At 34.9% G+C, this 12,674-nt stretch overlaps 3 protein-coding genes across 3 annotated transcripts; 1 reads left to right on the plus strand and 2 right to left on the minus strand.

Annotated features, from left to right (window-relative positions):
- Nucleotides 1-227: 227 nt before the first annotated feature.
- LOC129787523 (importin-11) lies at nt 228-4,867 on the minus strand. The gene is made up of 9 exons (XM_055823213.1): nt 4,272-4,867; nt 4,082-4,195; nt 2,603-4,016; nt 2,379-2,528; nt 1,621-1,828; nt 1,290-1,527; nt 897-1,229; nt 653-821; nt 228-583 (listed from the first exon to the last, which is right to left on the minus strand). The coding sequence occupies exons 1-9, from the start codon at nt 4,508-4,510 to the stop codon at nt 452-454; spliced, it is 2,997 nt and encodes a 998-aa protein (XP_055679188.1). The 5' UTR covers nt 4,511-4,867; the 3' UTR covers nt 228-451.
- A 278-nt stretch (nt 4,868-5,145) lies between these two features.
- On the plus strand, nt 5,146-8,729 carry LOC129787536 (protein AF-9). Its single transcript, XM_055823237.1, has 3 exons — nt 5,146-5,409; nt 5,838-6,032; nt 6,110-8,729. The coding sequence occupies exons 2-3, from the start codon at nt 5,852-5,854 to the stop codon at nt 8,080-8,082; spliced, it is 2,154 nt and encodes a 717-aa protein (XP_055679212.1). The 5' UTR covers nt 5,146-5,409; nt 5,838-5,851; the 3' UTR covers nt 8,083-8,729.
- Nucleotides 8,730-8,825: 96 nt separating this feature from the next.
- LOC129787645 (RNA polymerase II subunit A C-terminal domain phosphatase SSU72) lies at nt 8,826-9,698 on the minus strand. Its single transcript, XM_055823374.1, has 2 exons — nt 9,507-9,698; nt 8,826-9,444 (listed from the first exon to the last, which is right to left on the minus strand). Exons 1-2 carry the CDS (start codon nt 9,603-9,605, stop codon nt 8,956-8,958), a joined length of 588 nt encoding a protein of 195 aa, XP_055679349.1. The 5' UTR covers nt 9,606-9,698; the 3' UTR covers nt 8,826-8,955.
- Between the last annotated feature and the right edge of the window lie 2,976 nt (nt 9,699-12,674).

Below are 12,674 nucleotides of genomic sequence, written 5' to 3' on the forward strand. Positions count from 1 at the left end.
AACCGGGACTTAAGTCTTAAAAATTAGAGAAAAGTTTTGAGAAAACGAAGTTGTTTTAATTCTGAAAAAGAAACTTTCCGCTGAAGAAGAGCTAAAAATGCAAATAATGACGTTAATGAAACATTCGCGCTGATGTTTCATCAGTGTTTTTAAAGTGACGTAACTGTTTGCATTTTCTAAAATATCTAAAACTCTGCCATCGAGCTAAATTCACCCAATAAAACACATTTTTAGGTAGGTACATACAATAATTTTAATCATGATTGAATTTGTATTTTTAGCAAGCAATTACATATCAATTTACTTTAATTTTTTTTCTCTTTTCAAAAAGCAGTGCTTAAATAATAATTTAAGCATTTTCTTCTGATGTGTCCAGTATTTATGTTATTATGGGTTTTTTCTTCTATGTATTTTTATGGCCTTTCGCTCTATAGATGGTTTGGTTAAATAGTTACGAAATTGTCTGATTAGTAGTAATTTCAATGTTAATAAAATCCGCTAAATTTGAGAGAACGCTCGGATCAATGCTCATCATTAAATTCCTATATCTTTCATCACCAATTTGAGTCCTTAGAGTGAATAACTGGAAATAAAATTATCCAATTAATTAATTTTTCTGCAAAGTATTAAAGAGAAGAAAAAAAAATCTTACTTGCGATTGAAGGAAATCTTTGAGGACAATTTTATGAACGGGATCTTCCATTGCCAATTGACGACATCTCTCGTAGTGGTGTGTTTTATATTCAAACTCCACATACGTCGATAGAGGCCACATTTCGCTGTTATTATCAAAATCCATAGTCTCCGAAAATACAAGTGAGCTACAAAGTAAATTAATATTTAATTAATTAATTAATTAAAGAAGAAATGTTAAAAAAGCGGGGAAGGATACGTACTCTGTGAGAAATCCAGTATTATCATCATCCTTCATTATATCATTAAGAGTTTCGCATATTTTCAGGATTATATACCCAAATCTCTCGAAAATTACGTCATTTTGAACGGTAACAAGACTCGTGAGAGCCAAACTGAGTAATTTCCTTTTATCAGCTTGTGCCACAAGAGGTAATTTTGCTATCCACACATCCAGGATATCCGCAAAAGCGTGTGGTTGCTGAAGTCCCTGAATTATCTCACTGAAGACTGCTTGATTGATAAGCAAAACTCGAGCCAATATCGAGAGGTACATCGTCATCACCAATGAATATTCTTTATTTTCCATGACATTCCTTAAGAAGCAATAAATTTTGTTAAATAAAAATCTTTGAGAGATTTAAAAAAAAACTTACTTGAAGACATCCGGAAGAACAGGCCTAAGTAATTCAATTGCAAATTCCGGTTTGGCACATAAAAATGCCTCAAAGAGTTTCATAATCATACAAATTCCCTCTGGTCGTATATCACTCAAGAGGTAGGAACACGTTGACACAACATTCTTTCCATGGTGCTCAAGATATATTTGAGGGCTCAACAAGATGTATGATTGAATAATGTAGAGCACAGTTCTCAGGTTCTCTGATGAATTTTCTGCAATTAAAATTATTTTTTTAATGAAATGAAAAACATTTAATTAATTTTCTTAAAAAAATCTTAAAAATTTTCTTAAATTTTCTTACTCACCAACAATAGGAAGAACATTATCACATAATTGCAGCAGTTCCGATGTCATTGTATTACTATTCTCAATCACACTCAACCATAATTCTAGACCTTCCTCCAGAAGATAAACATGCGATGGCTCATCCATGTTGGTGCTGATTGAGATGACAGGATAGAGGAAGGGTGCCAATTTAGGGGGGATATCGTAAAGGGCTTTTACAATTTGCAGCTAAAGAAAAGAAATTATGAGAAATTTATTTTAATTAAGGTTTATTTGGGTCTAAATATCTTTTAAAAAAAATGGATAATTTATTAGAAAGAAAACGTCAAACGTTAGAAAAATAAATCATTTGTTAGAAATAGAAAAAAAAGACATTAAGAGTCAGAAAACAATTTTAAACGTCTCAAAACAAGAAGCATTAAACGAAAGAAAAGAATCATCAGACGTTAGAAAAGGAAACGTTAAAACGTTGGAAAAGAAACTTAAAAATTCGAAAATAATCTTCAGACGTTAGAAAAGAAGCATTACATGTTAGAAAAAAAAAACATCACACGTTGGAAAAGACGTCAAACGTTAGAAAAAGAAACGTCACTAAAGAAAAAACTCATTTCATATTAAATAAAAAGTTTCTCACGTTGGAAATAAAACGTTTTACGTTAAAAAAAATTGTAAATGTTAGAAAACAAAATAAACATTAAAAATGAGAGGAAAATTAGTTTTTAAAACGCACATCCTTCTGATTAGATTAGCATAAGTAAGAATAAAATTCTCAACTTACCAGAATTGAAATTATGGCACAGCGCAGCATATTGTGGTTTACACTTTCATCCCAAAGAAGGGGCAAGTACTCAATTAAATTGTCAATTTGTGAGTAAATATTGTTACTCATTTTATCCACGATGAATGACATTATGTTGAGCACATTCATCTATACAAATGAAAAATAAAAAAAAGTTATAAAAATATAATTTTAGCGGCATTCCTTGACTTTGCAAATCTCACCTTTGTCTCACACTCTTGTGCTTCCTTGAGGAGTGAGAACAAGTAGTAAAATGCAGGTTCGAGAAACGGCAGGAAGGCATCTGGATTAAATTCAAAGTCATCCATTGTCGTCATGAGGGTTTTTGCGGCAGTCAAACGAATATACATATCCTCCTCGGGTTTCAGCAACTCCAAACAGGCTGCATAGACTTGGGGTCTCAGTGCTTGGGAGAATTTAACTCCCGTCAGCTGCCCAATGAGCCAAATTGCACGTTTCCGTATGATTCTGAAGTTATTATTCTTAATTTTCAGCTCATCGAGCAGCTGTGAGGTGAACCATTGATCGAAATCCACCTCATCGAAGAGATTAAAGGCACCAAGACCAGCAGCATTGTAAATGGCATCCTTCAAGAGGATATCCTTCAAGTCTGAATTCTCCGTTAAAATAGTCATTTGAGCCTTCTGGATGTATCGCACCACCTCCGGAATAACATTTTCCCGAAATTGATTGAAAAGTGTGAGAAAGAATGATTCCGTGCACGGCTTGAGTTCATACTTCCACGAATCTCCACCCTCATCCGATGCATACGACTCGGGATCTTCATCCCATGCATCCAACTCACTCTGTGTGAGTATAAAGTAGTGCATGATGATTTTTTCGCAAATATAATTAATTCGTTCTGGTGTAAAAAATTCCATTTTTGCCTTTGTCGCCTGTGAAAAGTCCACAGAGCCGGATATCTTCCCGGACATGCTGTACGTATTATTGGAAAGTATTCTCTTCATAAGATTAATGCAGTGAATTGCAAAATTGGTAAATTGAACGGTGTTCCCTTCGAAAATCATATTGGTACCCTCATTGAAGACATAGTTGAAGGAAAACTCGAGAATTGTTTGGATGAAATCAATCGCAGAGACGGGATGTTGCTCCAGGAATTCATTGAGAATCTTCATTTGCTTCAAAATGAATTTTTCCGTCAGCTCCTGCAGATTTCGCATTCGCGGTTGAACTTTCAGTCGCATTCGACATTCCAGGGATTCTTTAAGTCGCTGGAAAATTGCCTTTATGAACAGCATGCATGGTTCCGATTTGTGGGGCTTACTAATGCCATAGATGGTTAACTTTCGTAGTATTTTCAGTGCAAGCAGGGCCTTCTCAATGTACGAAACACTCACGTCTAGTGCTGTATTTTGGTCGTGTATACTTTGGAAGAAGAGCGTAATAAAGCTATCCCACAGATTCAGTATGAAGCTGTAAACATTGTCAGTGAGTTCTTCGAATATACGTCGATCAGTCGGTAATCGCTTTGATGAGAGTGTCTTAATAACATGCTGTAGGACAAGAAGTGCACGATGCTGCTGCAGTTGATTATCACTCCTCACAGTCTCCAGTAGCGTAGGAATAAGTTCCGGCCAATCACGCGGGCAATCAAGTCTGTACAATTAAGTATTTTATTGAATGAAAATATATAAGCAAAGGGAAAATCAATAGAATCTTACCTGGCTATCTTTGAAATGATAACAGCAAGTTGGACGGCAACCTGCGGTACTGGTTCATTCAATGAAGTGATAAGAACTGCCTTGATGGACTCCTTTTCCTCTCCTTTGATTTCACTGCAAGAAACAGATCAAAGATAAAAGTTCTTAACTGCGTTCTTAGTCCCCCATTTTAGCCACTTGAAAAACATACTTTGGTGCATTCTTCCGCCAGTACTTATTTACGCCGTTTTTAAAGCAAACTGCCGCCATCCAGCGAACAGTCGCATCCACAGTGTGGTCAGTACAGATTCGCAGTAAAATACTGTAGAAACCCGGCTCAACCTCCCATTCAATAAGTTTCTGCTCGGCTGGTTTTAACAGCTCAGAATTTTGGCTACAGGCACACTGAAGTGCCTGAAAGACCATAAATTGCGGAGAAGATTCATTCATTTTCACAAATTTTCTTTTTTCAACTTTTAAATCGCCATGAATTTCCCAGCAGGCCGAAAAAATGGAATTTTCTTCAATTTGGAAAATTGATAAATAAATTAAAATTGAGGTTAGGCGTGGTCTTTGAGGCGAATTCACACGTAAAAAACACTCTCATTTATTGTTATTTTTGCACACGGAAAATTTGTAAGTCACCATAAGTAAAACATGTAAAATTGTGCCAAATTTATGGAGTAATTAACAATAAAAAACCATTTAATTCGTCCAAAAGTATTAAATATCACTCGATATCAATAGTCGTCAACATTTTGTTTTGTAATATGGGAAGTCACGCCCATATAAAGTACGTTGGATGTCAAAGGTATGGAATATCCTTAGACGTGTCCTTTTGTCCCACTGATTTCCACGATTTCCGAAATCTTTTTTTTTTCTGATGAGAAAATAAATTATCAAAATAATCAAAATGGCATTCAATTAATGTTTTTAATGAATTTAATTTAATTCATCTTTTTACAAGTAAAATTTTAAGTGTTTGTTATGAAAAACTACTTGTAAACTTTCATAAACCACAGTGGATTCAATCGATATGTCCTGAGAATGTCGTAAGAAATTCCCAATTTTTTTTCCACTAAAGCACCTGAAGCAACATACATACATATATTTTTTTGGGCTGTCAAAGTGGACTTGTGGAAAAAATTTTCTAAAAAATGTAGCATTTTGCGAAAATGTATGTTTTGTTGTTTATTGATTTGTGAAGTGAAAAAACAAAACATTCGGGAAATTATTAACATTTAGCCGTTGAAGAATTGCAACAAAAGTCGATCAATGCATGGCGAAGAAGCCTTTTCCATATGAAATGACATTTTACAGCTCTTCCCCAAAAGAGACAACATTAAATTGTAAGTCCCCAAAACACCCGAAATACTATTTTAATTCACCTAATTTCTTGTTCTCAATGTTCTTCTTAGAGAAAGTTTAGAGTTTTGCTAATTTTTCATTCGAAATAAATGAAGGAAAATTCTCTTTTCAAAACACATCATAAATCGCCTGCTCGCTGATAAACTATGCTGAGCGCTAAGTAAACTCTGAGGTAGTTTACGTAGTTTCAGTTTGATGCGACGATTAATCCAAAACAAGCTTTTAATTATTTATCAATTATTTAGGGATTAGTTTAAATAATTTTTAGGGAAACTTGTTTTAAAATATTGAAAACTGTTTTAGTTTAACTTTGTGCCTCATACTGTAAGCATTGATTTTATGCTCCCCAACAATATTAAAAAAAAAAAAGAAATAAAGTTTGTAATAAATAATTTTATAAACTTTGTAGGAATAAACGGAACAATGTCAGTGAAAGTTTTCTTCGAGATCGGGCACGATTCAACCCTAAAGGCAAAGCCCACTCCTGAGGGTTTCACGCACGATTGGGAGCTGTATGTACGAGGATGCGAGAATCACGACATCAGTCACTTTGTGGACAAGGTGGTGTTTAATCTTCACGAATCATTTCCAAAGCCAAAAAGAGGTAAAATACAAAATTTATTTTCAAGACAAAAAATCAAAACTAAAAGCTAATAATCCGTTTTATTTCGTCTTTTTCAGTTGTCAAGGAAGCACCATATTCAATTAAGGAATCTGGTTATGCGGGTTTTGTCCTGACAATCGACATCTACGTGAAGAATCGCGAAGAACCAAAGAAGATCAGCTTCTCCTACGATCTTGATTTGCAACAAACTGGCCCAACAATTCAGCGGAAACAATCGGAAAAGTATATTTTTCAAAACCCCTCAGAGGATTTTAAGCGGAAACTCCTCAAAGGTGGTGGTTTGTTGATGATGAACCCCACAAATAATCTGGATGAAAAGCTCAAGGATGATGCGAAGGGGAAAATGAGTTCATTCGCTATGATTGAATCGTCAAAGAAACACAAATTGAAACCCGAAGATCCCTTTACGAATCTCTTTGGAACCCCCATCACGAAGACTTCGACAAAAGTGTCTCCGGATCCAAAAAGAAAGGCCTCCCCAAATCGTACTAAACCCCAACAGTCGGGTAGTCAGAGTACCAAGTCAAGTGGGGATAAGGAGAAGCAGGATAAGGAGTCCAAGTCCCGGCATAGCAAGCATAATAGTCCGTATCGGGAAAAGTTGAGTGAAGGCGGAAAGGATGCCCGGAAGGCTGAGGAGAAAAGTGAAAGGCGCGAGGAGAAGAAGAAGGATCGGAGTTACTCAAAGGATCGAGACAAGAGTAAGGAGAAATCCGTGAAGAGGCCTCCCAGCCCCGCGAGGAGCCCCAAGAGATACAACAGCCCCAGCAGGAATAGCTCAGGTACGAAGACAGATGAGAAACTCCAAGTATCCGTTGCAACGGGGAGTGAGAAGACAAATAGCAGCAAGAAGATAAAGAAGGAGAAAAAGGAGAAGAATCACGAGAAAGATAAGGAACGGAAGGAGTTGAAGAAAGATCAGAGAGCTGGTTCTGAAAAAGCAGCATCAAAGAGTACTAGTGCGGAGCGGAAGGACGTAGTCAAGGGGAGGGATGTGAGTCAGGGACCAAAGGATCACAGTGCACTTGTAGAGAAAGGGAAGGACACAGCAAGAACACCCGTGGAAGGTGCTTCAATGGAAACGGCAACAATGAAAACTCAAGCTCCGGAGAAGCGTTCGGAGAAGCACGAGCGGGGGGAGAGTGAGAGGAAGCACAAGCACAAAAAGAAGGATAAGAGTGGGAGTGTGAAGGAGAAGAAGAAGGATAAAAGTGGCAACTCAGGGTCGCGATCGCGAGATGATATGAATTCAACGCCAACTAAAACGGTTTCTAAGAGTGCCCTGGACACGGGGAAGAGTAATGCGGGCTTTGTACCTCAGGACAGCAGCAGCGGAAGGAAGGCCACAACATCCCTTGATAAGCTGTACAATGAGCTCGGTGAGGGCCTATCGAGTGATTCGGACCTTGATAGTGCAATGTCGGATAAAACAGACGTTGCCGCTGTGGGAAATGATAATCCAATCGCCAGTGCTCTCCCGGAAGCGCCTCCACCTCCCCCACCACCAGCCAAAGGGGCGGCTGAAGCGAAGGGTGGGAAGAAGAGTCGCGATAAAAAATCCAGCGCGGAGAAGAAGAAGAAACGCAGTAGGGAGTATGCAAATGAGAGTGGCTGGACGGGCGGGAGTAAGGAGAGTTCGGGCATAAGTAAGATGGACCCACCAAATAAGATCCCGAAGCGCAATACGGATGACCTGTACAAGAATGGTGACACAGGACCAGCTAATTTCCTCACCAACACCACACCCGGCAATGACAAATCATCCTACAGGACGGGAGAGAATGCTGCCGGGAATGGGAATGCCATCAGCGCGGGGAATCCACCTCTATCCACGGACTACATGTCAGAGCTGAAGAATCTGCAGCAGAAGATCATGACGCTGCAGGATAACAATGAATTGCAGCAAGTGGTGGAGATGATTGCGGCAACGGGTCAATATGAGATCACAAGTAAAACTTTTGACTTTGATCTTTGCGCTCTCGATAAGGGCACCGTACAGAGGTTGCAGGAATTCTTCGCTACATCGTGACGTATCGAAATTAATAATTCCTTCAACGGAGACTGATTATCTCTCCCATAAAATCTTCACCCCTCATCCTTTTTTAGTTTTCCCCTCAAAGTTTTTTTTTTAAATATATTCAGCAATGTTTGTCTTGTGTGTTTGAAAAACCATTTTTTGGAATCTTTTTTTTTTCTCTTTAAATCATATTTTATCCAATATTATATATGTTTTATCTACCTACTAAATAATGTACATAGAGTACAGAGAAAAAAAACACGTGTTTCGCCGTTCCACCTATTACATTATTATACATAAAAATATTATATTGAAAAAAAAAACAAATTATATATAAAATTAAGTTAAAACTATTTTATCTAGCTTTAATTAATCATGAAACATACACGCAGATACTAAAAAAAAGGCGACTTATGTAAAAGAAAATCGCCTTTAAATTTAGTAGTACCTACCTTAAAGTTAAAAATAATAATAAAAAGTAAATTGAGAACAAAGAATAGCGAAAAGCTTAAGTTTTTGCCGGAAATATAGCTCTCACTCGTGCCTGAGATTGTAGCTTGTGAATGAATTTAATTTATGTGTAGAAGGAAGATTGTAAAGAAGGAAATACATAAAAATCTCAGGCTCTGATTAAAAGGATTGAAATGATAAAAAAAAAATGTTTTTTTTTTAATAATCCAAATGATTTGAGGACCTGATGAAACTCTTAGGAGCACTGGAAATGTCACGCAGGTAGGAAAGAAATCAACAAAAACATTTTTTTTTACAATTTCTCTTAATAATTTATTATAATTTCCTGATTAATGATTTTTTTTATTTAATTAATAGTTGTTTCCTATAATGAAATTTATGTAATCTGCTATATAAAATTTTTGACAAAATCATTCAATAGAACAACACGCAATGCAAAACGGGCCGGCCGACCTTCATTTCAAAATCATGAAGAATCTCATCCACCTCATTGTCCAGGTCCTCACTTTGAGCCATCTGCGTGACCATATCACAAATGAGGAAAGCCCCAATGGTGGCATCTTCGTGATTATCCTGAATGTCGATGTTTATTACATGTACTGGTTGGTTGTGGATGGGCATCCGGGATTCCATAAATTCTATAACCTGATCGTAGACTCGCTCCTCTGCTGTAACAATTATGTCGAAGTGTTCATTGCAAAGCTGGAACTTCTCAGCGGCTGTTTTTATCCTTCTATTTCGGTCCAGCATGTGGAGGAGACCATTCTGTGTGTAGTACTGCTTATCCTTGTTGCATAGATCAGTGTAGATATCATCATACGGGACACCGAAATCATAAACATTTGGCTTATCAGCTGCTGTGCCGGGTAATTTAACTTTATCACCTGTCCCGAAGGATCTCACCTTTGGGGAAAACAATTAATATTTCATTCCTACAAGATTTTTTATTTATGTTGCATACGCACTTTGAATTGCTTTTTCGCCAGATATCCATGAGCTTCCATTGAGCGATTCATGTTGGAGGAGCATATTACGGCAATAGACAGGTTGCTAACATGGGCCATGCTAAAAAAAACTTTTCCAATCAGAAGAAAAACAGGAAATTTTGATTTTTTTATGCCGGAAAATTTTTCAGCAAAACACTGCAAAAAACACCAATTGACATCTCAAAAACCTCCTTGAAGTTTTAGGAAAAGTTTTAGTACAAGGAATATTTAAATTTGAACATAATTTTTCAGTTAACCGTTCTCAGATGAGTTACCGCATTTATCGCGATTTTCTTGCGTTTTACGGCGAATTTTCCAGGAAAAACGGGTTTTCCGGGCTCAGGAGGCAGCTCCGTACGGAAAAATCATATTTTCCGAGCCGGAAAAGCTCCAAAAACTACAAGAAATGCGTTTAAAAAAGCTAAAAATCAAAAAATCATTCCAAATAAACTTTGAAAATTAATTTTCAATTTTTTTTATACAAATTATAAAATAATAAAACGCATAGTTTGTCCGTTATTGCATTTTTTTTTAATTTCAAATTCTTACATTTTCATTATTTATTATTATTTTTTTTTAAATGATTGGATGGAAGTTTAATTATATAATTAACACAAAGAGGTTTCAGATAATTAAAAGGAACTTATTTCTACTAAACAGAGATGAGAAAGCCACGTGTTATTTTAGTGAATAAAAGCACAAAATACGATAAAAAGGGACCTCCTTGAATGCGGGGAGACCCTTCTTGGCGGACGAATAAATAAATACATTTTTATTTTAAATTCTATTTCACATTCTTTGGACTTTTTTTCTACCGCCTGTCCCATTTTGCAGAACACCTTTGCTGAAAATTACAGAGTAATTTTCTTCATAGTTTTTGGGATCAGAAAAACATTTTCCATTTATTTTATGTTAGTAATGTTTGTTTTATTATATTCTTTTGTGAATAAACTATGGCTTCTTTCTTGTGAACTACAGTTACGCGAATGTATACAATAATTCTTTTGTGTCTTTTCCATTCATAAAAGTCACTCTAAAGACTAAAATTATATCACATTGTAAATAAAAATAATAATAAATTGTAAACACCAGCTATTTATTAAATTTTTTTACTATAGGAAGCCCACTTTTCTTTTTTTTTCATTGCCTTTTAATCAAAAATTATATGTTGCATTAAAAGCACTGTACATGATAAAAAAAAAAGTGGGCAAACCATGATTTTTTTTCATTTAGTTAATAGAATTTGCATTAGATTTTCAAATAGAACTAGCCATTATTTTTTTTGTGGAATTTAATGTGATTAATAATTAGTTATTTTATGTGTTATAGTTATAAGTTCAAAAATAGCAAATTCACATTTTTTTATCTTGTCATTCTTTGCATCAGATGAAATACATTTTTTTAAAGAATTCTCACACAAACAGAATTAATGAAAATTCCATCCAAAACCTCAAAAGACTCAAATCTTAGAATCCCAAAATGACTCGTGCACACACAAACTTCCTCTTCTTGCTCGTTCTTAGTCATTTTCAGACATATTTCTTTGTGATATATCGCGAGAAAGCGTCCAACACTTTCTCTTCATCTTCAAAAATGTTTTTTTTATAGATTTCCTAGAGCAACATTTTCTTCTATTTCTTAACATTAAACAATCTGTATGTATAAAAAACATACATTTTATGTTTCCTCCTTTATGACATCGAATGTGTACGTAACACGTGAAGTTATCTGTTCAACAGAATTTCATAAATATAGAGATAACACAGCAAAAAGTGAATTTATTTTGAATTAATATGAGCTGATCTCACAGAATCTCAATTTCTACCTTCATAAAGGTTTTTTCAAAGTCGCTACAGGACGTTGTTACCTTAACCGATTTGCACACATAGAACAATGCGATCTCTTTTTTTTCTATTAGAGCTATAGGAATGTTGATCTTGTATAGCTCTCAATTAAAAAGGTAATTTTACCTACTCTTAAAGGTCTTAAAAGGTCAGAAAATCCTTAATCATCATCTAAATCGAAATTTTTCTTGATTAATTTTTAACCACAAATTTTAATCCTAAAAGAATTTTCGTTGTTTTGTATCTTTTATTCAAAAGAACTTTACACAAGAGGCTCCACCAATTTCATCAAGTTTCAATTGGTTGGAGCTTGAATGCAAAGTTGGTTTGAATAGACATTAGATTTTAATGATTTCTAAGCATATGAACGAAATCGGTTAAATGGGAAACAGTACTCTGAGTTTCTTGGAAATGACGTAAGATAATTGGCTGGTTATTATTTCCGGAATTTTTACATAAAAATTTATTAGAAAAGATTTCACAAAACAAACGATTTGTACAAAAAATTCAAAATATTTTTTCAATTAAAAAAAAAAACTAATTACAAATTGTTTTAGAAATAAAATTCTTATCCAATATTCTTGAAATTCCGAGTAAAAAATGTTTTAAAACTTTTAAAATTCGATTTTTGTGAAAATAAAACTTTTATAATAAATTTTTAATTTGCAAATCTTCAATGAAATCTTTCACGATAAATTAATTCAATCAGACTGAAATGAAGGCTTGCATAATGTTTAGAAATCTTTTTAACTTTGTTTAATTTAAACTTGCACCGAGAAAACCTATACGTTCTATAGCTACTGAAAACGTTTTCCTTGAATTTATTATCCAATCTACTAAATAATTCTTTTAACCCTTTCGCGCCCACATGAAACATAGCAACATTGAAACATGCGGTATTTTTATCACGATATTTACTCTCCAAACGCTTTTAGAGGACATTTTCCAGTCAGAAAGTCTTCTTTAACTTTATTTTTATGTTAATTCATCAGATCATTTCTAACTTTGAAAAACAATCAAATTCAGTAAAATTCGTGAAAATAGAATGACCCGAAAAACGCGAAAGGGTTAAATCTTTTCTGTTTTAAATTACTTTGTAGATTTTATTAAAATTTCGTTTAATCTGAGGACGAAACTTCGGTACAAGGTTGATTTAAATTGACTATGTAATTATTCCGGAAATAGCCCTTGAATTTGTATTCATGCTTTACAGCTTAAATACCTTGAAAACCTACCAAAATTTCAATTAAATCGTATTCAAGTGAATGGATTTGTATCAAACCTCCCTCTCAAAAATATCCTG

This window comes from Lutzomyia longipalpis, chromosome 1, assembly GCF_024334085.1.
Source record: "Lutzomyia longipalpis isolate SR_M1_2022 chromosome 1, ASM2433408v1".
Classification (NCBI taxonomy): domain Eukaryota; kingdom Metazoa; phylum Arthropoda; class Insecta; order Diptera; family Psychodidae; genus Lutzomyia; species Lutzomyia longipalpis.